The sequence below is a fragment of the Oncorhynchus keta genome, unplaced genomic scaffold (assembly GCF_023373465.1).
Source record: "Oncorhynchus keta strain PuntledgeMale-10-30-2019 unplaced genomic scaffold, Oket_V2 Un_contig_5218_pilon_pilon, whole genome shotgun sequence".
NCBI classification, from domain to species: Eukaryota; Metazoa; Chordata; class Actinopteri; order Salmoniformes; family Salmonidae; genus Oncorhynchus; species Oncorhynchus keta.
In genome coordinates this window covers 59,794-86,484 of record NW_026288180.1, presented here as the reverse complement: position 1 = coordinate 86,484, position 26,691 = coordinate 59,794, and the positions used below count along the sequence as shown (strand labels likewise).

General features: G+C 45.9%; 1 protein-coding gene and 1 long non-coding RNA gene across 3 annotated transcripts in view; one reads left to right on the top strand and one right to left on the bottom strand.

Moving 5' to 3' along the window:
* LOC127925182 (intermembrane lipid transfer protein VPS13C-like) overlaps nt 1–26,691 on the top strand; it is a gene marked incomplete at its 5' end in the record, with an annotated part of 99,530 nt that overhangs the window by 22,310 nt on the left and 50,529 nt on the right. The window contains 10 exon segments of the mRNA XM_052510019.1: nt 1,436–1,605; nt 2,949–3,226; nt 5,670–5,810; nt 5,842–5,951; nt 6,153–6,245; nt 7,086–7,253; nt 12,708–12,905; nt 13,937–14,026; nt 15,577–15,732; nt 16,061–16,325. Of these exon segments, the coding sequence (XP_052365979.1) occupies nt 1,436–1,605; nt 2,949–3,226; nt 5,670–5,810; nt 5,842–5,951; nt 6,153–6,245; nt 7,086–7,253; nt 12,708–12,905; nt 13,937–14,026; nt 15,577–15,732; nt 16,061–16,325 (1,669 nt within the window).
* On the bottom strand, nt 23,881–26,444 carry LOC127925180 (uncharacterized). 2 transcript variants are annotated; one of them, XR_008120028.1, is made up of 3 exons: nt 26,404–26,444; nt 26,134–26,172; nt 23,881–25,218 (listed from the first exon to the last, which is right to left on the bottom strand). It is a non-coding gene; the product is annotated as an uncharacterized LOC127925180 (long non-coding RNA). The 2 variants fall into 2 exon arrangements; XR_008120027.1 differs by lacking the exon at nt 26,404–26,444 and adding an exon at nt 26,250–26,290.

Below are 26,691 nucleotides of genomic sequence, written 5' to 3'. Positions count from 1 at the left end.
CAGGTACGTACCTATAGGTGATGTAGCCCAGTCTCACTAAACAGGTACGTATCTATAGGTGATGTAGCCCGGTCTCAGTTCTAATGCTCCTAAACAGGTACGTATCTATAGGTGATTTAGCCCAGTCTCACTAAACAGGTACGTATCTATAGGTGATGTAGCCCGGTCTCACTAAACAGGTACGTATCTATAGGTGATGTAGCCCAGTCTCACTAAACAGGTACGTATCTATAGGTGATTTAGCCCAGTCTCACTAAACAGGTACATACCTATAGGTGATTTAGCCCAGTCTCACTAAACAGGTACATACCTATAGGTGATGTAGCCCGGTCTCACTAAACAGGTACGTATCTATAGGTGATTTAGCCCAGTCTCAGTTCTAATGCTCCTAAACAGGTACGTATCTATAGGTGATGTAGCCCAGTCTCAGTTCCAATGACCTAAAACAGGTACGTATCTATAGGTGATGTAGCCCAGTCTCAGTTCTAATGCTCCTAAACAGGTACGTATCTATAGGTGATGTAGCCCGGTCTCAGTTGTAATGTATTCTCTGGAGGAACGGGGGGGAATTGGGCCTGTACAGCGCTTGGCGTCAGTTAATGACAGTCATTTACTCTTAATGTCCTCTCTGCTCTCCAAGCCCTGGATAATTACATAAAGCCATGATTAGGGTGAAGAGTTTGAACATCTACCAAACACCAGTCATTACTGTCCAAAATGACTCTGTGGTAATGACCTTGTAATGACTCTAGGTAGGGGTCTGCTGATTGGTTAATGGACAGATTGTAATGACTCTAGGTAGTGGTCTGCTGATTGGTTAATGGACAGATTGTAATGACTCTCGGTAGGGGTCTGCTGATTGGTTAATGGACAGATTGTAATGACTCTAGGTAGTGGTCTGCTGATTGGTTAATGGACAGATTGTAATGACTCTCGATAGGGGTCTGCTGATTGGTTAATGGACAGATTGTAATGACTCTAGGTAGTTCCCCCAGGGGTCTGCTGATTGGTTAATGGACAGATTGTAATGACTCTCGGTAGGGGTCTGCTGATTGGTTAATGGACAGATTGTACTGACTCTCGGTAGGGGTCTGCTGATTGGTTAATGGACAGATTGTAATGACTCTCGGTAGGGGTCTGCTGATTGGTTAATGGACAGATTGTAATGACTCTAGGTAGGGGTCTGCTGATTGGTTAATGGACAGATTGTAATGACTCTATGTAGTTCCCCAGGGGTCTGCTGATTGGTTAATGGACAGATTGTAATGACTCTAGGTAGTTCCCCAGGGGTCTGCTGATTGGTTAATGGACAGATTGTAATGACTCTAGGTAGGGGTCTGCTGATTGGTTAATGGACAGATTGTAATGACTCTCGGTAGGGGTCTGCTGATTGGTTAATGGACAGATTGAATGTCTTTGTTTCCCCATTTCCAAGGTAACGGCTGTGTCTCAACACCAGGAGAGGCTGTGTCTGGGGGAGTTGACCTTTCACCTGATGAAGGCTTCAGGGAAGATGTTTAATAACGGGTCCATGGAGGTCTCTACCATCCTCACAGCCTGCACCCTGGACGACATGAGGACAGGCGTACAGAGAGTTACCTCACGGTGAGACGTGACACCATGTTGTCGTTGGGAGAGTTACGGCTGGGGTGGAGGCTACCTCAGGTTAAACTACTGAATTATACTGCTGGGTTGTGTTCTGGACAGTACCAGTCGGGTTGGTCTCAATAATACTGGGTTGTGTTCTGGACAGTACCAGTCGGTCTCAATTCTACTGGGTTGTGTTCTGGACAGTACCAGTCGGTCTCAATACTACTGGGTTGTGTTCTGGACAGTACCAGTCGGTCTCAATACTACTGGGTTGTGTTCTGGACAGTACCAGTCGGTCTCAATACTACTGGGTTGTGTTCTGGACAGTACCAGTCGGTCTCAATACCACTGGGTTGTGTTCTGGACAGTACCAGTCGGTCTCAATACTACTGGGTTGTGTTCTGGACAGTACCAGTCGGGTCGGTCTCAATACTACTGGGTTGTGTTCTGGACAGTACCAGTCGGGTCGGTCTCAATACTACTGGGTTGTGTTCTGGACAGTACCAGTCGGTCTCAATACTACTGGGTTGTGTTCTGGACAGTACCAGTCGGTCTCAATACTACTGGGTTGTGTTCTGGACAGTACCAGTCGGTCTCAATACTACTGGGTTGTGTTCTGGACAGTACCAGTCGGTCTCAATACTACTGGGTTGTGTTCTGGACAGTACCAGTCGGTCTCAATACTACTGGGTTGTGTTCTGGACAGTACCAGTCGGTCTCAATACTACTGGGTTGTGTTCTGGACAGTACCAGTCGGTCTCAATACTACTGGGTTGTGTTCTGGACAGTACCAGTCGGTCTCAATACTACTGGGTTGTGTTCTGGACAGTACCAGTCGGTCTCAATACTACTGGGTTGTGTTCTGGACAGTACCAGTCGGTCTCAATACTACTGGGTTGTGTTCTGGACAGTACCAGTCGGTCTCAATACTACTGGGTTGTGTTCTGGACAGTACCAGTCGGTCTCAATACTACTGGGTTGTGTTCTGGACAGTACCAGTCGGTCTCAATACTACTGGGTTGTGTTCTGGACAGTACCAGTCGGTCTCAATACTACTGGGTTGTGTTCTGGACAGTACCAGTCGGTCTCAATACTACTGGGTTGTGTTCTGGACAGTACCAGTCGGTCTCAATACTACTGGGTTGTGTTCTGGACAGTACCAGTCGGTCTCAATACTACTGGGTTGTGTTCTGTACCAGTCGGGTCAGTCTCAATACTACTGGGTTGTGTTCTGTACCAGTCGGGTCAGTCTCAATACTACTGGGTTGTGTTCTGTACCAGTCTGGTCGGTCTCAATGTATCGATTGTTGTATTGATTGATTGTGATATGTAACCTCACGTTTGCCCAAACCCCTCAGGATGCTGGGTAAGCGTGACGAGGCGAGCGAGGAAGCCATGATAGACGTGGCGTACACGCAGAGCGCCGGCGAGCGCCAGGTGGTGGCGGTGGTACAGAAGCTCTATCTGTGCGCCAGCGTCGAGTTTCTCATGGCAGTGGCAGACTTCTTCATCCAGGCCCTGCCCCAGAGCTCTGCCCAGGACGTGCCCACTAACACCAAGCTCGCCCTGCCAGGCCTGGCCAAGACCTCCCAGCTACCCCAGCTTCGGGATAGAGCCAACACTGACCCCAGAACAGGTAAGGGGAGAGAGAGAGAAAGAGAGAGGGATTGGGGGGGATAAATGACAACCAGAAAACTATACAGCCGTTCAATGCTCATAGGATTTCCTTTTGGTGTGGAGTGATGGTATTGTGATGGTATTGTGATGGTATTGTGATGGCTACAGTGTGTTGGTGTGGAGTGATGGTATTGTGATGGTTACAGTGTTTTGGTGTGGAGTGATGGTGTTGTGATGGTTACAGTGTTTTGGTGTGGAGTGATGGTATTGTGATGGCTACAGTGTTTTGGTGTGGAGTGATGGTATGGTGATGGCTACAGTGTTTTGGTGTGGAGTGATGGTATTGTGATGGTTACAGTGTGTTGGTGTGGAGTGATGGTATTGTGATGGTTACAGTGTTTTGGTGTGGAGTGATGGTATTGTGATGGCTACAGTGTGTTGGTGTGGAGTGATGGTATTGTGATGGTATTGTGATGGCTACAGTGTTTTGGTGTGGAGTGATGGTATTGTGATGGCTACAGTGTTTTGGTGTGGAGTGATGTTTTGTGGTATTGTGATGGCTACAGTGTTTTGGTGTGGAGTGATGGTATTGTATTGTGATGGTTACAGTGTTTTGGTGTGGATGGATGGTTGTTGTATTGTGATGGCTACAGTGTTTTGGTGTGGAGTGATGGTATTGTATAGTGATGGCTACAGTGTTTTGGTGTGGAGTGATGGTATTGTATTGTGATGGTTACAGTGTTTTGGTGTGGAGTGATGGTATTTTTGGTATAGTGATGGTTACAGTGTTTTGGTGTCGTGTATAGTGATGGCTACAGTGTTTTGGTGTGGAGTGATGGTATTGTATTGTGATGGTTACAGTGTTTTGGTGTGGTGTATAGTGATGGCTACAGTGTTTTGGTGTAGAGTGATGGTATTCTATTGTGATGGCTGCAGTGTTTTGGAGTGGAGTGATGGTATGGTATTGTGATGGCTACAGTGTTTTGGTGTGGAGTGGTGGTATTGTGATGGCTACAGTGTTTTGATGTGGAGTGATGGTATTGTGATGGCTGCAGTGTTTTGGTGTGGAGTGATGGTATTGTGATGGCTACAGTGTTTTGATGTGGAGTGATGGTATTGTGATGGCTACAGTGTTTTGGTGTGGAGTGATGGTATTGTGATGGCTACAGTGTTTTGGTGTGGAGTGATGGTATTGTGATGGCTACAGTGTTTTGATGTGGAGTGATGGTATAGTGATGGCTACAGTGTTTTGATGTGGAGTGATGGTATTGTGATGGCTACAGTGTTTGGTATGGAGTGATGGTATTGTGATGGCTACAGTGTTTTGATTTTTTGGTGGAGTGATGGTATTGTGATGGCAACAGTGTGGTTGTTATGTTTTGAGTGATGGTATTGTGATGGCTACAGTGTTTTGATGTGGATGTGATGTTATTGTGATGGCTACAGTGTTTTGGTGTGGAGTGATGGTATTGTGATGGCTACAGTGTTTTGGTATGGAGTGATGGTGTTGTGATGGCTACAGTGTTTTGATGTGGAGTGATGGTATTGTATAGTGATGGCTACAGTGTTTTGATGTGGAGTGATGGTATTGTGATGGCTGCAGTGTTTTGGTGTGGAGTGATGGTATTGTGATGGCTACAGTGTTTTGGTATGGAGTGATGGTATTGTGATGGCTGCAGTGTTTTGATGTGGAGTGATGGTATTGTGATGGCTACAGTGTTTTGGTATGGAGTGATGGTATTGTGATGGCTGCAGTGTTTTGGTGTGGACTGATGGTATTGTGATGGCTACAGTGTTTTGGTATGGAGTGATGGTATTGTGATGGCTACAGTGTTTTGATGTGGAGTGATGGTATTGTGATGGCTACAGTGTTTTGATGTGGAGTGATGGTATTGTGATGGTTACAGTGTGTTGGTATGGAGTGATGGTATTGTGATGGCTACAGTGTTTTGATGTGGAGTGATGGTATTGTGATGGCTACAGTGTTTTGGTATGGAGTGATGGTATTGTGATGGCATTGTGATGGCTGCAGTGTTTTGGTATGGAGTGATGGTATTGTGATGGCTACAGTGTGTTGGTGTGGAGTGATGGTATTGTGATGGCTACAGTGTTTTGGTATGGAGTGATGGTATTGTGATGGCTACAGTGTTTTGGTATGGAGTGATGGTATTGTGATGGCTGCAGTGTTTTGATGTGGAGTGATGGTATTGTATTGTGTTTTCTTGACCTTTTCTATATTCTTGGTTCAGTTTCATACCTGACAGATTGTGGGTATCCTCTCCTCTCTCTCTACCCTCCATACCAAATATCATTCTGTTCTTAACCGACCTCCTAGTTAAATAAAGGTTACCCAATATTAGGATATGTTTGGTGGTGGGGTGATGTTCCTCCTCTCTCTCCCCTCCATACCCAATATTAGGATATGTTTGGTAGTGGGGTGATGTTCCTCCTCTCTCCCCCAGGCTCCAGTCCCAGGACCAAGCTGCGTGCGGTCATACTAGACCCAGAGGTGGTGTTTGTGGCTAACCTGATGAGAGCTGACGCTCCGGCGCTGGTTGCCTCCTTCCAATGTGACTTCAGTCTGATGCTAGAGCCTGGGGAGGGCCCCTGGGGGAGGGCCCCCTGGGGGAGGGCCCCTGGGGCCCAGGGCCCCTGGGAGACAAAGCATGACGGCCAACCTCAGAGAGCTCAAAGTTCTGGCCTGTCCCTTCATCAGGACCAATGAGACCAAGGTGGTCACTACGGTGAGCATAAAATAGCTTTTAATAGACTTTTTTTTTTTTGAAGACCCTCGACACTGCATCGAATGTCACTCCTGAAAAGCATCAGCTGGGATATAAGCATGATTCAAAGCTATTTCCTGTTGCCTTTTTAATACGTTTTCCTTGAAAGGATATTTGAATTGAATCCAACTCCCTAAATGCTTCTTTCTCATTGGTCTTCAGGTGCTACGTCCGTGTTCTGTCTTCCTGGAAACCAAAACCCACCCCAACCAACCCGTTTCCGGCTGTGTGACTGTGGAGGAAGTCATTATCAAAGTAGGTTGCATCCTACATAAAAAGTTATGTCAGAGTGTACCAATGTGCTCTGAGTAGGAGGTCCCCAAATGGACCTGGGGCTTTCCCACCCGGACTTCATTTGCATAAATAATAAACATTTATTTATAATAGACTAATATCTGCCGTAGCTAGGTTATTTATCATCAAATATGATTACGTAATACTTGGCTTGGACTGCATCAAACCAGGACGAGAAGTTAACGTTAGCTTAGCTAGGCTAACTGAGGCTGCATCAAACCAGGACGAGAAGTTAACGTTAGCTTAGCTAGGCTAACTGAGGCTGCATCAAACCAGGACGAGAAGTTAACGTTAGCTAGGCTAACTGAGGCGGCATCAAACCAGGACGAGAAGTTAACGTTAGCTTAGCTAGGCTAACTGAGGCGGCATCAAACCAGGGACGAGAAGTTAACGTTAGCTTAGCTAGGCTAAACTGAGGCGGCATCAAACCAGGACAAGAAGCTGACGTGGGTCGCTGTAGCCTACCTGTTGACTCTGGGTCGCTGAGAGACCCGTGACATATACCCGAGACCCGTGACATTATTTCGAGTTCTGGATCCGGGCCCTCTCAGGTATTCGGGGTACAGGTGGATCCATGAAGACCTCTAGCTCCGAGTGCTCGGAGTGAGAAATGGTTTGAATTATTGAACCGCCTCGTTCACTGAGAGGCTTCTTCTGAACATAGACGTCAATCATGGCGATCGAGATTTTCAATTGATCATCACACACAAGAATCCCGCTAACGTCCCCCGAATGAATAAATAAAGGATAGAAAAAAGTAGAAAATAAATACCTGACACGCTCTTCCCTTCCCTCTCTCAGATCTCCCCTGTCATCCTGAACACAGTGATGACCATCACGGCAGCCATGACGGCGAAACCCAAAGACGAGGCAGCAGAGGAGGAGAAGACCGAGGTCGGCAACCTGTGGTCCACCATGAACATCTACGCCTGCAACTACTGGTTCCTGGGAGTGGACTCTGCCAGCGAGGTATAGATACTACTATAGATAGGTATAGATACTACTATAGATACTACTATAGATAGATAGGTATAGATACTACTATAGATAGATAGGTATAGATACTACTATAGACAGGTATAGATACTACTATAGATAGGTATAGATACTACTATAGATACTACTATAGACAGGTATAGATACTACTATAGATAGGTAGAGATACTACTATAGATACTACTATAGATAGATAGGTATAGATACTACTATAGATAGATAGGTATAGATACTACTATAGACAGGTATAGATACTACTATAGATAGATAGGTATAGATACTACTATAGATAGATAGGTATAGATACTACTATAGATAGATAGGTATAGATACTACTATAGATACTACTATAGATAGATAGGTATAGATACTACTATAGATAGGTATAGATACTACTATAGATAGGTATAGATACTACTATAGATAGGTATAGATACTACTATAGATAGGTATAGATACTACTATAGATAGGTATAGATACTACTATAGATAGGTATAGATACTACTATAGATAGGTATAGATACTACTATAGATAGGTATAGATACTACTATAGATAGGTATAGATACTACTATAGATAGATAGGTATAGATACTACTATAGATAGGTATATATACTACTATAGATAGGTATAGATACTACTATAGATAGATAGGTATAGATACTACTATAGACAGGTATAGATACTACTATAGATAGGTATAGATACTACTATAGATAGGTATAGATACTACTATAGATAGATAGGTATAGATACTACTATAGACAGGTATAGATACTACTATAGATAGATAGGTATAGATACTACTATAGACAGGTATAGATACTACTATAGATAGGTATATATACTACTATAGATAGATAGAGATACTACTATAGATAGATAGGTATAGATACTACTATAGATGGGTATAGATACTACTATAGATGGGTATAGATACTACTATAGATAGGTATAGATACTACTATAGATAGATAGAGATACTACTATAGATAGATAGGTATAGATACTACTATAGATAGATAGGTATAGATACTACTATAGATAGGTATAGATACTACTATAGACAGGTATAGATACTACTATAGATAGATAGAGATACTACTATAGATAGATAGGTATAGATACTACTATAGACAGGTATAGATACTACTATAGATAGATAGAGATACTACTATAGATAGATAGGTATAGATACTACTATACATAGATAGGTATAGATACTACTATAGATAGGTATAGATACTACTATAGACAGGTATAGATACTACTATAGATAGGTATAGATACTACTATAGATAGGTATAGATACTACTATAGACAGGTATAGATACTACTATAGATAGGTATAGATACTACTATAGACGGGTATAGATACTACTATAGATACTACTATAGATAGGTATAGATACTACTATAGATAGGTATAGATACTACTATAGATAGGTATAGATACTACTATAGACAGGTATAGATACTACTATAGACATGTATAGATACTACTATAGATAGGTATAGATACTACTATAGATAGGTATAGATACTACTATAGATAGGTAGGTATAGATACTACTATAGATAGGTAGATATAGATACTACTATAGATAGGTAGGTATAGATACTACTATAGATAGGTATAGATACTACTATAGATAGGTATAGATACTACTATAGATAGATAGGTATAGATACTACTATAGATAGATAGGTATAGATACTACTATAGATAGATAGGTATAGATACTACTATAGATAGGTATAGATACTACTATAGATAGATAGGTATAGATAGGTAGAGATACTACTATAGATAGGTATAGATACTACTATAGATAGATAGGTATAGATACTACTATAGATAGATAGGTATAGATACTACTATAGATAGATAGGTATAGATACTACTATAGATAGGTATAGATACTACTATAGATAGATAGGTATAGATACTACTATAGATAGGTAGAGATACTACTATAGATAGGTATAGATACTACTATAGATAGGTATAGATACTACTATAGATAGATAGGTATAGATACTACTATAGATAGGTATAGATACTACTATAGATAGATAGGTATAGATACTACTATAGATAGGTATAGATACTACTATAGATAGATAGGTATAGATACTACTATAGATAGATAGGTATAGATACTACTATAGATAGGTAGAGATACTACTATAGATAGGTAGAGATACTACTATAGATAGGTAGAGATACTACTATAGATAGGTAGAGATACTACTATAGATAGGTATAGATACTACTATAGATGGGTATAGATACTACTATAGATATGTATAGATACTACTATAGATAGGTATAGATACTACTATAGACGGGTATAGATACTACTATAGATGGGTATAGATACTACTATAGATGGGTATAGATACTACTATAGATGGGTATAGATACTACTATAGATAGGTAGAGATACTACTATAGATAGGTAGAGATACTACTATAGATAGGTAGAGATACTACTATAGATAGGTAGAGATACTACTATAGACGGGTATAGATACTACTATAGATGGGTATAGATACTACTATAGATGGGTATAGATACTACTATAAATAGGTATAGATACTACTATAAATAGGTATAGATACTACTATAGACAGGTATAGATACTACTATAGATAGGTATAGATACTACTATAGATGGGTATAGATACTACTATAGATAGGTATAGATACTACTATAGATAGGTATAGATACTACTATAGATAGGTATAGATACTACTATAGATAGGTATAGATACGACTATAGATACTACTATAGACAGGTATAGATACTACTATAGATGGGTATAGATACTACTATAGATAGGTATAGATAATACTATAGATAGGTATAGATACTACTATAGATAGGTATAGATACTACTATAGATAGGTATAGATACTACTATAGATAGGTATAGATACTACTATAGATAGGTATAGGTACTACTATAGACAGATAGGTATAGATACTACTATAGATAGGTATAGGTACTACTATAGATAGGTATAGGTACTACTATAGATAGGTATAGATACTACTATAGATAGGTATAGGTACTACTATAGATAGGTATAGATACTACTATAGATAGGTATAGATACTACTATAGATAGATAGGTATAGATACTACTATAGATAGGTATAGATACTACTATAGATAGGTATAGATACTACTATAGATAGGTATAGGTACTACTATAGATAGGTATAGGTACTACTATAGATAGGTATAGGTACTACTATAGATAGATAGGTATAGATACTACTATAGATAGGTATAGATTCTACTATAGATAGGTATAGATACTACTATAGATAGGTATAGATACTACGGTTGGGGTTCGATTCCATTTAAATGCCAGTCAATACGGGAAGTACACTGAGAAAAATCGGAATAGAAATTTAGTTTCTGAATTGACTGGAATTTAAATAGAATACCTCTTTAATATGTTCTATTGAGGTCTAGAACCTTCTGTCCCTATACAAGAACCTTCTGTCCCGATCTGTCTCTACAAGAACCTTCTGTCTCTATACAAGGACCGTCTGTCCCTATACAAGAACCTTCTGTCTCTATACAAGAACCTTCTGTCTCTATACAAGAACCTTCTGTCTCTATACAAGAACCTTCTGTCTCTATACAAGAATCTTCTGTCCCGATCTGTCTCTACAAGAACCTTCTGTCTCTATACAAGGACCGTCTGTCTCTCTACAAGAACCTTCTGTCTCTATATAAGAACCTTCTGTCTCTATACAAGAACCTTCTGTCTCTATACAATAACCTTCTGTCTCTATACAAGAACCTTCTGTCCCTATCTGTCCCTATACAAGAACCTTCTGTCCCTATAAAATAACCTTCTGTCTCTATACAAGAACCTTCTGTCCCGATCTGTCTCTACAAGAACCTTCTGTCTCTATACAAGGACCGTCTGTCCCTATACAAGAACCTTCTGTCTCTATATAAGAACCTTCTGTCTCTATACAAGAACCTTCTGTCTCTATACAAGAACCTTCTGTCCCTATACAAGGACCGTCTGTCCCTATACAAGAACCTTCTGTCTCTATATAAGAACCTTCTGTCTCTATACAAGAACCTTCTGTCTCTATACAAGAACCTTCTGTCCCTATACAAGAACCTTCTGTCTCTATACAAGAACCTTCTGTCTCTATACAAGAACCTTCTGTCTCTATACAAGAACCTTCTGTCCCTATACAAGAACCTTCTGTCTCTATACAAGAACCTTCTGTCTCTATACAATGACCTTCTGTCTCTATACAATGACCTTCTGTCTCTATACAAGAACCTTCTGTCCCTATACAAGAACCTTCTGTCTCTATACAATGACCTTCTGTCTCTATACAAGAACCTTCTGTCCCTATACAAGAACCTTCTGTCCCTATACAAGGACCTTCTGTCTCTATACAAGAACCTTCTGTCTCTATACAAGAACCTTCTGTCCCTATACAAGAACCTTCTGTCTCTATACAATGACCTTCTGTCTCTATACAAGAACCTTCTGTCCCTATACAATAACCTTCTGTCTCTATACAAGAACCTTCTGTCCCTATCTGTCCCTATACAAGAACCTTCTGTCTCTATACAAGGACCTTCTGTCCCCATACAAGGACCTTCTGTCTCTATACAAAAACCTTCTGTCTCTATACAAGAACCTTCTGTCTCTATACAAGGACCTTCTGTCTCTATACAAGGACCTTCTGTCTCTATACAAGGACCTTCTGTCTCTATACAAGGACCTTCTGTCTCTATACAAGGACCTTCTGTCTCTATACAAGGACCTTCTGTCTCTATACAAGGACCTTCTGTCTCTATACAAGGACCTTCTGTCTCTATACAAGGACCTTCTGTCCCTATACAAGAACCTTCTGTCCCTATCTGTCCCTATACAAGGACCTTCTGTCCCTATACAAGGACCTTCTGTCTCTATACAAGGACCTTCTGTCTCTATACAAGGACCTTCTGTCTCTATACAAGGACCTTCTGTCTCTATACAAGGACCTTCTGTCTCTATACAAGAACCTTCTGTCCCTATACAAGAATCTTCTGTCTCTATACAATGACCTTCTGTCTCTATACAATGACCTTCTGTCTCTATACAAGGACCTTCTGTCCCTATACAAGGACCTTCTGTCTCTATACAAGAACCTTCTGTCTCTATACAATGACCTTCTGTCTCTATACAAGGACCTTCTGTCCCTATACAAGAACCTTCTGTCCCTATACAATAACCTTCTGTCCCTATACAAGAACCTTCTGTCCCTATACAAGAACCTTCTGTCCTCCCAGGAACATTTGGGCTCTCCGTTTACCTCCACTATGCACCTGTTGTTGTTGTATTCTCTACCTACAAATGACATTAAACCTAAACATGACTTTCCCATCCAGGTGACGGAGAGTTTCAGTGACCAGGACGGCCGTAACTTTGGGGAGAGTTTCAAGGTGGATGTGAAGGTTATTCAGGTGACCATGGAGTCTGGTCTGGGCCACAGGACGGTCCCCCTGCTGCTGGCTGAGAGCTCTCTGTCTGGGACGGCCAAGAACTGGTCCTCCCTCCTCTACCTCTGCTCTGACATGACCCTGGAGGTGAGGACTGGAGCTTTTTACACTACTCTCAAGTATCATCCTAATAGACGCCCTCTTCCTGCACGTACAGGAGCTTGTCATGTGGTGTTTTTGTAGGAAGTCAGTAGGCAGACAAACAGCTGTTCTTTGGTCTTTGTGAATTACCTACTGATGTAGGGATACTTGTTACCTTTGGTATTCATGTGTGTATTGGGCTCCCGTGTGGCTCAGTGGTCTAAAGGCACTGCATCTCAGTGCAAGAGGGAGCCAGCGTCGTCCGGGCTTGTCTGGGGGTAGGCCCGTAGGGCGGCGCACAGTTGTCCCAATGTTGTCCGGGTTTGGCCGGGGGTAGGCCCGTAGAGCGGCGCACAGTTGGCCCAGCGTCGTCCGGGGCTGGCCCGGAGGTAGGCCCGTAGGGCGGCGCACAGTTGTCCCGACGTCGTCTGGGTTTGGCCGGGGGTAGGCCCGTAGGGCGGCACACGGCCCAGCGTCGTCCGGGTCTGGCCCGGGGTAGGCCCGTAGGGCGGCACACAGTTGGCCCAGCGTCGTCCGGGTCTGGCCCGGGGTAGGCCCGTAGGGCGGCACACAGTTGGCCCAGCGTCGTCCGGGTCTGGCCCGGGGTAGGCCCGTAGGCCGGCACACGGCCCAGCGTCGTCCGGGTCTGGCCCGGGGTAGGCCCGTAGGGCGGCACACAGTTGGCCCAGCGTCGTCCGGGTCTGGCCCGGGGTAGGCCCGTAGGCCGGCACACGGCCCAGCGTCGTCCGGGTCTGGCCCGGGGTAGGCCCGTAGGGCGGCACACAGTTGGCCCAGCGTCGTCCGGGCCTGGCCCGGGGTAGGCCCGTAGGGCGGCACACAGTTGGCCCAGCGTCGTCCGGGTCTGGACCGGGGTAGGCCCGACATTGTAAATAACAATTTGTTCTTAACTGACTTGCCTAAAATAACCCTTTTGACTACCTGTTTTCTTTGAATTTCATTATCAGTAAAATGTGTTGATTGAAATTGATGTAAATGTGAAGGATGCTGATTTAGACACTGTGTCAATATGTCGACAGGTGAACTACTTCAATGAGACCCATGCTGTCTGGGAACCGCTGATAGAGAGAGTGGAGGACGGAAAACGCAGGTGGAACCTCAAGCTAGAGGTACGCTAAGGAACCCTAACCAACCTGGTAGTGGAACCTCAACCTAGAGGTATGCTGAGTAACCCTAACCAACCTCGTAGTGGAACCTCAACCTAGAGGTACGCTGAGGAACCCTAACCAACCTCGTAGTGGAACCTCAACCTAGAGGTACGCTGAGTAACCCTAACCAACCTCGTAGTGGAACCTCAACCTCGAGGTATGCTGAATAACCCTACCCAACCTTGTAGTGGAACCTCAACCTAGAGGTACGCTAAGGAAACCTAACCAACCTCGTAGTGGAACCTCAACCTAGAGGTACGCTGATTAACCCTAACCAACCTCGTATTGGAACCTCAACCTAGAGGTACGCTGAGTAACCCTACCCAACCTCATAGTGGAACCTCATTCTGGAGGTACGCTGAGTAACCCTACCCAACCTCGTAGTGGAACCTCAACCTGGAGGTACGCTGAGTAACCCTAACCAACCTCGTATTGGAACCTCAACCTAGAGGTACGCTGAGTAACCCTAACCAACCTCGTAGTGGAACCTCAACCTAGAGGTACGCTGAGTAACCCTAACCAACCTCGTAGTGGAACCTCAACCTAGAGGTACGCTGAGTAACCCTAACCAACCTCGTAGTGGAACCTCAACCTAGAGGTACGCTGAATAACCCTAACCAACCTTGTAGTGTAACCTCAACCTAGAGGTACGCTGAGTAACCCTAACCAACCTCGTAGTGGAACCTCAACCAAGAGGTACGCTGAGTAACCCTAACCTCATCCTAGAGGTACGCTGAGTAACAAACATCATCCTAGAGGTACGCTGAGTAACCCTAACCAACCTCGTAGTGGAACCTCAACCTAGAGATACGCTGAGTAACCCTAACCAACCTCGTAGTGGAACCTCAACCAAGAGGTACGCTGAGTAACGAACCTCATTCTAGAGGTACGCTGAGTAACCCTAACCAACCTCGTAGTGGAACCTCAACCTAGAGGTACGCTGAGTAACCCTAACCAACCTCATAGTGGAACCTCAACCAAGAGGTACGCTGAGTAACGAACCTCATCCTAGAGGTACGCTGAGTAACGAACCTCATCCTAGAGGTATGCTGAATAACGAACCTCATCCTAGAGGTATGCTGAATAACCCTAACCAACCTCGTAGTGGAACCTCATCCTAGAGGTATGCTGAGTAACCCTAACCAACCTCATAGTGGAACCTCAACCAAGAGGTACGCTGAGTAACCCTAACCTCATCCTAGAGGTATGCTGAATAACCCTAACCAACCTCGTAGTGGAACCTCAACCTATATAAACATGATTACGCTGTAGATTAGCAAAACTCAGAAACACAATGACGTTTGTATTTAATTCAATGACCTCGTATTGATGGATGGATGGATGGACCTATAGATTGGTATCTCTCTAAATACAGTGTTTGTGTTCACCGCCTCCTCCTCCTCCTCCTCTTCCTCCACCGCCTCCGCCTCCTCCTCCGCCTCCTCCTCCTCCGCCTCCTCCTCCTCCGCCTCCTCCTCCTCCTTTGCCTCCTCCTCCTCCTCCTCCTGCAGATGAAGAACAACCCCGTGCAGGATAAGAGCCCTGTTCCCGGGGATGACTTCGTGGTTCTCCCCGAGCCACGCACCGCCATCAACATCTGTTCCAAAGATACCATGAACATTACCGTCTCCAAGTGCTGCCTCAATGTGTTAACCAACCTGGCCAAGGTACACACACACCAACACACACACACCAACACACACACACACGATACATGACAGAAAACACACTCCGTATAATTCGGTTCTGATGGCCAACTGCTGATTTTTTTCACCCAGTTCTTCCTATGAACATCTGACCCGTTTTTCCAGCCCAAGTTAAAGCCATTTCTAGACTAAACATCAATATCATTGGTCCTGTTTTTAAACCAGGACGAGATTCATCCCACAAACCAACCTATTGTTTACAAGCTGGCTTACAAAATAAAATAAAAAAATGTTAAAAATTTCAGCACGTTTATTCACAGTACAATACCGTTCTGTCATTTCTGCTCAGGCATTCTCTGAGGGCACAGCCTCTACCTTTGACCACAGTCTGAAGGAGAAAGCCCCCTTCACCATCCGTAATGCGCTGGGCATCCCTCTCACCGTGCAGCACAGTGCCAGCCTGCGGGTGGTGGCCTCCCCCGGGCAGGGCAAGCTCCACGAGGTGGGGGTAGGGCAGAGCGTGGACCTGGAGTACTCTGGGTCGGGCACCTCGACACGGGGCAAACTGTCTGCTTTGCAACGGCAGGAGAGCTGCCTCTTCAACCTCAGCATCGGTCAGTAGACTACTGTATATTTATTTAGACCTTTATTTATTTTATTGTACCTTTATTTAGCTAGTCAGTTAAGAACAAAATCTTATTTTTAATGGCGGCCTGGGAACAGTGGGTTCAGGGGCAGAACGACAGATTTGTATCTTGTCAGCTCGGGGGTTTGAACTTGCAACACTCTAACCACTAGGCTACCTGCTGGTTACTGGCCCAACGCTCTAACCACTAGGCTACCTGCTGGTTACTAGTCCAACACTCTAACCACTAGGCTACCTGCTGGTTACTAGTCCAACACTCTAACCACTAGGCTACCTGCTGGTTACTAGTCCAACACTCTAACCACTAGGCTACCTGCTGGTTACTGGCCCAACGCTCTAACCACTAGGCTACCTGCTGGTTACTAGTCCAACTCTTTAACCACTAGGCTACCTGCTGGTTACTAGTCCAACACTCTAACCACTAGTCTACCTGCTGGTTACTAGTCCAACACTCTAACCACTAGACTACCTGCTGGTTACTAGTCCAACGCTCTAACTTCTAGACTACCTGCTGGTTACTAGTCCAACACTCTAACCACTAGGCTACCTGCTGGTTACTAGTCCAACGCTCTAACCACTAGTCTACCTGCAGGTTACTAGTCCAACACTCTAACCACTAGGCTACCTGCTGGTTACTAGTCCAACGCTCTAACCACTAGGCTACCTGCTGGTTACTAGTCCAACGCTCTAACCACTAGACTACCTGCTGGTTACTAGTCCAACGCTCTAACCGCTAGTCTACCTGCTGGTTGCTAGTCCAACACTTCAACCACTAGTCTACCTGCTGGTTACTAGTCCAACGCTCTAACCACTAGGCTACCTGCTGGTTACTAGTCCAACGCTACCTGCTGGTTACTGGCCCAACACTCTAACCACTCCCTGCTGGTTACTAGTCCAACTCTCTTACCACTAGTCTACCTGCTGGTTACTTGTCCAACTCTCTTACCACTAGGCTACCTGCTGGTTACTAGTCCAACTCTCTAACCACTAGGCTACCTGCTGGTTACTAGTCCAACTCTCTAACCACTACCTGCTGGTTACTAGTCCAACTCTCTAACCACTACCTGCTGGTTACTAGTCCAACTCTCTAACCACTAGTCTACCTGCTGGTTACTAGTCCAACTCTCTAACCACTAGTCTACCTGCTGGTTACTAGTCCAACTCTCTTACCACTAGTCTACCTGCTGGTTACTAGTCCAACTCTCTAACCACTACCTGCTGGTTACTAGTCCAACTCTCTTACCACTAGGCTACCTGCTGGTTACTAGTCCAACGCTCTAACCACTACCTGCTGGTTACTAGTCCAACACTCTAACCACTAGTCTACCTGCTGGTTACTAGTCCAACACTCTAACCACTAGTCTACCTGCTGGTTACTAGTCCAACTCTCTTACCACTAGTCTACCTGCTGGTTACTAGTCCAACACTCTAACCACTAGGCTACCTGCTGGTTACTGGCCCAACACTCTAACCACTACCTGCTGGTTACTAGTCCAACTCTCTTACCACTAGGCTACCTGCTGGTTACTAGTCCAACGCTCTAACCACTACCTGCTGGTTACTAGTCCAACACTCTTACCACTAGTCTACCTGCTGGTTACTAGTCCAACACTCTAACCACTAGTCTACCTGCTGGTTACTAGTCCAACTCTCTTACCACTAGTCTACCTGCTGGTTACTAGTCCAACACTCTAACCACTAGGCTACCTGCTGGTTACTGGCCCAACACTCTAACCACTACCTGCTGGTTACTAGTCCAACTCTCTTACCACTAGGCTACCTGCTGGTTACTAGTCCAACGCTCTAACCACTACCTGCTGGTTACTAGTCCAACACTCTTACCACTAGTCTACCTGCTGGTTACTAGTCCAACTCTCTAACCACTAGTCTACCTGCTGGTTACTAGTCCAACACTCTAACCACTACCTGCCACCTCCATATAGGGTCTGTACATGTTGCTTGATGTGGTCTCTCCTGGTTCGGCTTCTTTTACATTAGATGTATGTCTCTGTTTCTAGTCCTGCACTAAAGGGTAGGGCATAGTTCCTTTTGTCTGTGTTTGAACGGGATTTGAACCGAACAGCTCGGCATGGGATTTTTAAAAATGTTATTCCTCTGCCATTGGATAATAGATAAGAGTCAGTCGCTGGAACAATGTCCACTGGTCTGTCTCCTCCACAGCTCCGACAGGTCTACCTGCTGGTTACTAGTCCAACTCTCTAACCACTAGGCTACCTGCTGGTTACTAGTCCAACTCTCTAACCACTAGACTACCTGCTGGTTACTAGTCCAACGCTCTAACCACTAGTCTACCTGCTGGTTACTAGTCCAACTCTCTTACCACTAGTCTACCTGCTGGTTACTAGTCCAACGCTCTAACCACTAGTCTACCTGCTGGTTACTAGTCCAACTCTCTAACCACTAGACTACCTGCTGGTTACTAGTCCAACTCTCTAACCACTAGTCTACCTGCTGGTTACTAGTCCAACTCTCTACCACTAGTCTACCTGCTGGTTACTAGTCCAACGCTCTAACCACTAGTCTACCTGCTGGTTACTAGTCCAACTCTCTAACCACTAGTCTACCTGCTGGTTACTAGTCCAACTCTCTAACCACTAGTCTACCTGCTGGTTACTAGTCCAACTCTCTAACCACTAGACTACCTGCTGGTTACTAGTACAACTCTCTAACCACTAGTCTACCTGCTGGTTACTAGTCCAACTCTCTTACCACTAGTCTACCTGCTGGTTACTAGTCCAACGCTCTAACCACTAGTCTACCTGCTGGTTACTAGTCCAACTCTCTAACCACTAGTCTACCTGCTGGTTACTAGTCCAACACTCTAACCACTAGGCTACCTGCTGGTTACTAGTCCAACACTCTAACCACTAGGCTACCTGCTGGTTACTGGCCCAACGCTCTAACCACTAGGCTACCTGCTGGTTACTAGTCCAACTCTTTAACCACTAGGCTACCTGCTGGTTACTAGTCCAACGCTCTAACCACTAGACTACCTGCTGGTTACTAGTCCAACGCTCTAACCGCTAGTCTACCTGCTGGTTGCTAGTCCAACACTTCAACCACTAGTCTACCTGCTGGTTACTAGTCCAACGCTCTAACCACTAGGCTACCTGCTGGTTACTAGTCCAACGCTACCTGCTGGTTACTGGCCCAACACTCTAACCACTCCCTGATGGTTACTAGTCCAACTCTCTTACCACTAGTCTACCTGCTGGTTACTTGTCCAACTCTCTTACCACTAGGCTACCTGCTGGTTACTAGTCCAACTCTCTAACCACTAGGCTACCTGCTGGTTACTAGTCCAACTCTCTAACCACTACCTGCTGGTTACTAGTCCAACTCTCTAACCACTACCTGCTGGTTACTAGTCCAACTCTCTAACCACTAGTCTACCTGCTGGTTACTAGTCCAACTCTCTAACCACTAGTCTACCTGCTGGTTACTAGTCCAACTCTCTTACCACTAGTCTACCTGCTGGTTACTAGTCCAACTCTCTAACCACTACCTGCTGGTTACTAGTCCAACTCTCTTACCACTAGGCTACCTGCTGGTTACTAGTCCAACGCTCTAACCACTACCTGCTGGTTACTAGTCCAACACTCTAACCACTAGTCTACCTGCTGGTTACTAGTCCAACACTCTAACCACTAGTCTACCTGCTGGTTACTAGTCCAACTCTCTTACCACTAGTCTACCTGCTGGTTACTAGTCCAACACTCTAACCACTAGGCTACCTGCTGGTTACTGGCCCAACACTCTAACCACTACCTGCTGGTTACTAGTCCAACTCTCTTACCACTAGGCTACCTGCTGGTTACTAGTCCAACGCTCTAACCACTACCTGCTGGTTACTAGTCCAACACTCTTACCACTAGTCTACCTGCTGGTTACTAGTCCAACACTCTAACCACTAGTCTACCTGCTGGTTGCTAGTCCAACTCTCTTACCACTAGTCTACCTGCTGGTTACTAGTCCAACACTCTAACCACTAGGCTACCTGCTGGTTACTGGCCCAACACTCTAACCACTACCTGCTGGTTACTAGTCCAACTCTCTTACCACTAGGCTACCTGCTGGTTACTAGTCCAACGCTCTAACCACTACCTGCTGGTTACTAGTCCAACACTCTTACCACTAGTCTACCTGCTGGTTACTAGTCCAACTCTCTAACCACTAGTCTACCTGCTGGTTACTAGTCCAACACTCTAACCACTACCTGCCACCTCCATATAGGGTCTGTACATGTTGCTTGATGTGGTCTCTCCTGGTTCTGGTTCTTTACATTAGATGTATGTCTCTGTTTCTAGTCCTGCACTAAAGGGTAGGGCATAGTTCCTTTGTCTGTGTTTGAACGGGTTTGAACCAACAGCTCGGCATGGGATTTTTAAAAATGTTATTCCTCTGCCATTGGATAATAGATAAGAGTCAGTCGCTGGAACAATGTCCACTGGTCTGTCTCCTCCACAGCTCCGACAGGTCTACCTGCTGGTTACTAGTCCAACTCTCTAACCACTAGGCTACCTGCTGGTTACTAGTCCAACTCTCTAACCACTGGAGACTACCTGCTGGTTACTAGTCCAACGCTCTAACCACTAGTCTACCTGCTGGTTACTAGTCCAACTCTCTTACCACTAGTCTACCTGCTGGTTACTAGCCCAACGCTCTAACCACTAGTCTACCTGCTGGTTACTAGTCCAACTCTCTAACCACTAGACTACCTGCTGGTTACTAGTCCAACTCTCTAACCACTAGTCTACCTGCTGGTTACTAGTCCAACTCTCTTACCACTAGTCTACCTGCTGGTTACTAGTCCAACGCTCTAACCACTAGTCTACCTGCTGGTTACTAGTCCCACTCTCTAACCACTAGTCTACCTGCTGGTTACTTGTCCAACTCTCTAACCACTAGTCTACCTGCTGGTTACTAGTCCAACTCTCTAACCACTAGACTACCTGCTGGTTACTAGTACAACTCTCTAACCACTAGTCTACCTGCTGGTTACTAGTCCAACTCTCTACCACTAGTCTACCTGCTGGTTACTAGTCCAACGCTCTAACCACTAGTCTACCTGCTGGTTACTAGTCCAACTCTCTAACCACTAGTCTACCTGCTGGTTACTAGTCCAACTCTAACCACTAGTCTACCTGCTGGTTACTAGTCCAACTCTCTAACCACTAGACTACCTGCTGGTTACTAGTCCAACTCTCTAACCACTAGTCTACCTGCTGGTTACTAGTCCAACGCTCTAACCACTAGTCTACCTGCTGGTTACTAGTCCAACTCTCTAACCACTAGTCTACCTGCTGGTTACTAGTCCAACTCTCTAACCACTAGTCTACCTGCTGGTTACTAGTCCAACTCTCTAACCACTAGACTACCTGCTGGTTACTAGTCCAACTCTCTAACCACTAGTCTACCTGCTGGTTACTAGTCCAACTCTCTTACCACTAGTCTACCTGCTGGTTACTAGTCCAACGCTCTAACCACTAGTCTACCTGCTGGTTACTAGTCCAACTCTCTAACCACTAGTCTACCTGCTGGTTACTAGTCCAACTCTCTAACCACTAGTCTACCTGCTGGTTACTAGTCCAACTCTCTAACCACTAGACTACCTGCTGGTTACTAGTCCAACGCTCTAACCACTAGTCTACCTGCTGGTTACTAGTCCAACTCTCTAACCACTAGTCTACCTGCTGGTTACTAGTCCAACTCTCTAACCACTAGACTACCTGCTGGTTACTAGTCCAACACTCTAACCACTAGTCTACCTGCTGGTTACTAGTCCAACTCTCTTACCACTAGGCTACCTGCTGGTTACTGGCCCAACACTCTAACCACTACCTGCTGGTTACTAGTCCAACTCTCTTACCACTAGGCTACCTGCTGGTTACTAGTCCAACGCTCTAACCACTACCTGCTGGTTACTAGTCCAACACTCTAACCACTAGTCTACCTGCTGGTTACTAGTCCAACACTCTAACCACTAGTCTACCTGCTGGTTACTAGTCCAACTCTCTTACCACTAGTCTACCTGCTGGTTACTAGTCCAACTCTCTTACCACTAGTCTACCTGCTGGTTACTAGTCCAACTCTCTAACCACTAGTCTACCTGCTGGTTACTAGTCCAACACTCTAACCACTAGGCTACCTGCTGGTTACTAGTCCAACTCTCTTACCACTAGTCTACCTGCTGGTTACTAGTCCAACTCTCTAACCACTAGTCTACCTGCTGGTTACTAGTCCAACTCTCTTACCACTAGTCTACCTGCTGGTTACTAGTCCAACTCTCTTACCACTAGTCTACCTGCTGGTTACTAGTCCAACTCTCTAACCACTAGTCTACCTGCTGGTTACTAGTCCAACACTCTAACCACTAGGCTACCTGCTGGTTACTAGTCCAACTCTCTTACCACTAGTCTACCTGCTGGTTACTAGTCCAACTCTAACCACTAGTCTACCTGCTGGTTACTAGTCCAACTCTCTAACCTGCCACCTCCATAGTAGTACTGTACATGTTGCTTGATGTGGTCTCTCCTGGTTCGTCTTCTTTTACATGAGATGTATGTCTCTGTTTCTAGTCCTGCACTAAAGGGTAGGGCATAGTTCCTTTTGTCTGTGTTTGAACGGGATTTGAACCGAACAGCTCGGCATGGGATTTAAAAAAAATGTTATTCCTCTGCCATTGGATAATAGACAAGAGTCAGTCGCTGGAACAATGTCCACTGGTCTGTCTCCTCCACAGCTCCGACAGGTCTACCTGCTGGTTACTAGCCCAACTCTCTTACCACTAGTCTACCTGCTGGTTACTAGTCCAACTCTCTAACCACTAGACTACCTGCTGGTTACTAGCCCAACTCTCTAGCTGGAACGATGTCCACTGGTCTGTCTCCTCCACAGCTCCGACAGGTCTACCTGCTGGTTACTAGTCCAACTCTCTAACCACTAGTCTACCTGCTGGTTACTAGTCCAACTCTCTAACCACTAGACTACCTGCTGGTTACTAGCCCAACTCTCTAGCTGGAACGATGTCCACTGGTCTGTCTCCTCCACAGCTCCGACAGGTCTACCTGCTGGTTACTAGTCCAACTCTCTAACCACTAGTCTACCTGCTGGTTACTAGTCCAACTCTCTAACCACTAGTCTACCTGCTGGTTACTAGCCCAACTCTCTAGCTGGAACAATGTCCACTGGTCTGTCTCCTCCACAGCTCCGACAGGTCTACCTGCTGGTTACTAGTCCAACTCTCTAACCACTAGACTACCTGCTGGTTACTAGTCCAACTCTCTAACCACTAGACTACCTGCTGGTTACTAGTCCAACACTCTAACCACTAGTCTACCTGCTGGTTACTAGTCCAACTCTAACCACTAGTCTACCTGCTGGTTACTAGTCCAACTCTCTAACCACTAGTCTACCTGCTGGTTACTAGCCCAACTCTAGCTGGAACAATGTCCTCTGGTCTGTCTCCTCCACAGCTCCGACAGGTCTACCTGCTGGTTACTAGTCCAACGCTCTAACCACTAGTCTACCTGCTGGTTACTAGCCCAACTCTCTAGCTGGAACAATGTCCTCTTGTCTGTCTCCTCCACAGCTCCTACAGGTCTACCTGCTGGTTACTGGCCCAACACTCTAACCACTAGACTACCTGCTGGTTACTAGTCCAACGCTCTAACCACTAGACTACCTGCTGGTTACTAGCCCAACTCTCTAGCTGGAACAATGTCCTCTGGTCTGTCTCCTCCACAGCTCCGACAGGTCTACCTGCTGGTTACTAGCCCAACTCTCTAGCTGGAACAATGTCCTCTGGTCTGTCTCCTCCACAGCTCCGACAGGTCTACCTGCTGGTTACTAGCCCAACTCTCTAGCTGGAACAATGTCCTCTGGTCTGTCTCCTCCACAGCTCCGACAGGTCTACCTGCTGGTTACTAGCCCAACTCTCTAGCTGGAACAATGTCCTCTGGTCTGTCTCCTCCACAGCTCCGACAGGTCTACCTGCTGGTTACTAGTCCAACTCTCTAGCTGGAACAATGTCCTCTGGTCTGTCTCCTCCACAGCTCCGACAGGTCTACCTGCTGGTTACTAGCCCAACTCTCTAGCTGGAACAATGTCCTCTGGTCTGTCTCCTCCACAGCTCCTACAGGTCTACCTGCTGGTTACTAGCCCAACTCTCTAGCTGGAACAATGTCCTCTGGTCTGTCTCCTCCACAGCTCCTACAGGTCTACCTGCTGGTTACTGGCCCAACACTCTAACCACTAGACTACCTGCTGGTTACTAGTCCAACGCTCTAACCACTAGACTACCTGCTGGTTACTAGCCCAACTCTCTAGCTGGAACAATGTCCTCTGGTCTGTCTCCTCCACAGCTCCGACAGGTCTACCTGCTGGTTACTAGCCCAACTCTCTAGCTGGAACAATGTCCTCTGGTCTGTCTCCTCCACAGCTCCGACAGGTCTACCTGCTGGTTACTAGCCCAACTCTCTAGCTGGAACAATGTCCTCTGGTCTGTCTCCTCCACAGCTCCGACAGGTCTACCTGCTGGTTACTAGCCCAACTCTCTAGCTGGAACAATGTCCTCTGGTCTGTCTCCTCCACAGCTCCGACAGGTCTACCTGCTGGTTACTAGTCCAACTCTCTAGCTGGAACAATGTCCTCTGGTCTGTCTCCTCCACAGCTCCGACAGGTCTACCTGCTGGTTACTAGCCCAACTCTCTAGCTGGAACAATGTCCTCTGGTCTGTCTCCTCCACAGCTCCTACAGGTCTACCTGCTGGTTACTAGCCCAACTCTCTAGCTGGAACAATGTCCTCTGGTCTGTCTCCTCCACAGCTCCTACAGGTCTACCTGCTGGTTACTAGTCTCTAGCTGGAACAATGTCCTCTGGTCTGTCTCCTCCACAGCTCCGACAGGTCTACCTGCTGGTTACTAGCCCAACTCTCTAGCTGGAACAATGTCCTCTGGTCTGTCTCCTCCACAGCTCCGACAGGTCTACCTGCTGGTTACTAGCCCAACTCTCTAGCTGGAACAATGTCCTCTGGTCTGTCTCCTCCACAGCTCCGACAGGTCTACCTGCTGGTTACTAGCCCAACTCTCTAGCTGGAACAATGTCCTCTGGTCTGTCTCCTCCACAGCTCCGACAGGTCTACCTGCTGGTTACTAGCCCAACTCTCTAGCTGGAACAATGTCCACTGGTCTGTCTCCTCCACAGCTCCTACAGGTCTACCTGCTGGTTACTAGCCCAACTCTCTAGCTGGAACAATGTCCACTGGTCTGTCTCCTCCACAGCTCCGACAGGTCTACCTGCTGGTTACTAGTCCAACTCTCTAGCTGGAACAATGTCCTCTGGTCTGTCTCCTCCACAGCTCCGACAGGTCTACCTGCTGGTTACTAGCCCAACTCTCTAGCTGGAACAATGTCCTCTGGTCTGTCTCCTCCACAGCTCCGACAGGTCTACCTGCTGGTTACTAGCCCAACTCTCTAGCTGGAACAATGTCCTCTGGTCTGTCTCCACAGCTCCGACAGGTCTACCTGCTGGTTACTAGTCCAACTCTCTAGCTGGAACAATGTCCTCTGGTCTGTCTCCTCCACAGCTCCGACAGGTCTACCTGCTGGTTACTAGCCCAACTCTCTAGCTGGAACAATGTCCTCTGGTCTGTCTCCTCCACAGCTCCGACAGGTCTACCTGCTGGTTACTAGCCCAACTCTCTAGCTGGAACAATGTCCTCTGGTCTGTCTCCTCCACAGCTCCGACAGGTCTACCTGCTGGTTACTAGTCCAACGCTCTAACCACTAGTCTACCTGCTGGTTACTAGCCCAACTCTCTAGCTGGAACAATGTCCTCTGGTCTGTCTCCTCCACAGCTCCGACAGGTCTACCTGCTGGTTACTAGTCCAACTCTCTAGCTGGAACAATGTCCTCTGGTCTGTCTCCTCCACAGCTCCGACAGGTCTACCTGCTGGTTACTAGCCCAACTCTCTAGCTGGAACAATGTCCTCTGGTCTGTCTCCTCCACAGCTCCGACAGGTCTACCTGCTGGTTACTAGTCCAACTCTCTAGCTGGAACAATGTCCTCTGGTCTGTCTCCTCCACAGCTCCGACAGGTCTACCTGCTGGTTACTAGCCCAACTCTCTAGCTGGAACAATGTCCTCTGGTCTGTCTCCTCCACAGCTCCGACAGGTCTACCTGCTGGTTACTAGCCCAACTCTCTAGCTGGAACAATGTCCTCTGGTCTGTCTCCTCCACAGCTCCGACAGGTCTACCTGCTGGTTACTAGTCCAACTCTCTAACCACTAGACTACCTGCTGGTTACTAGCCCA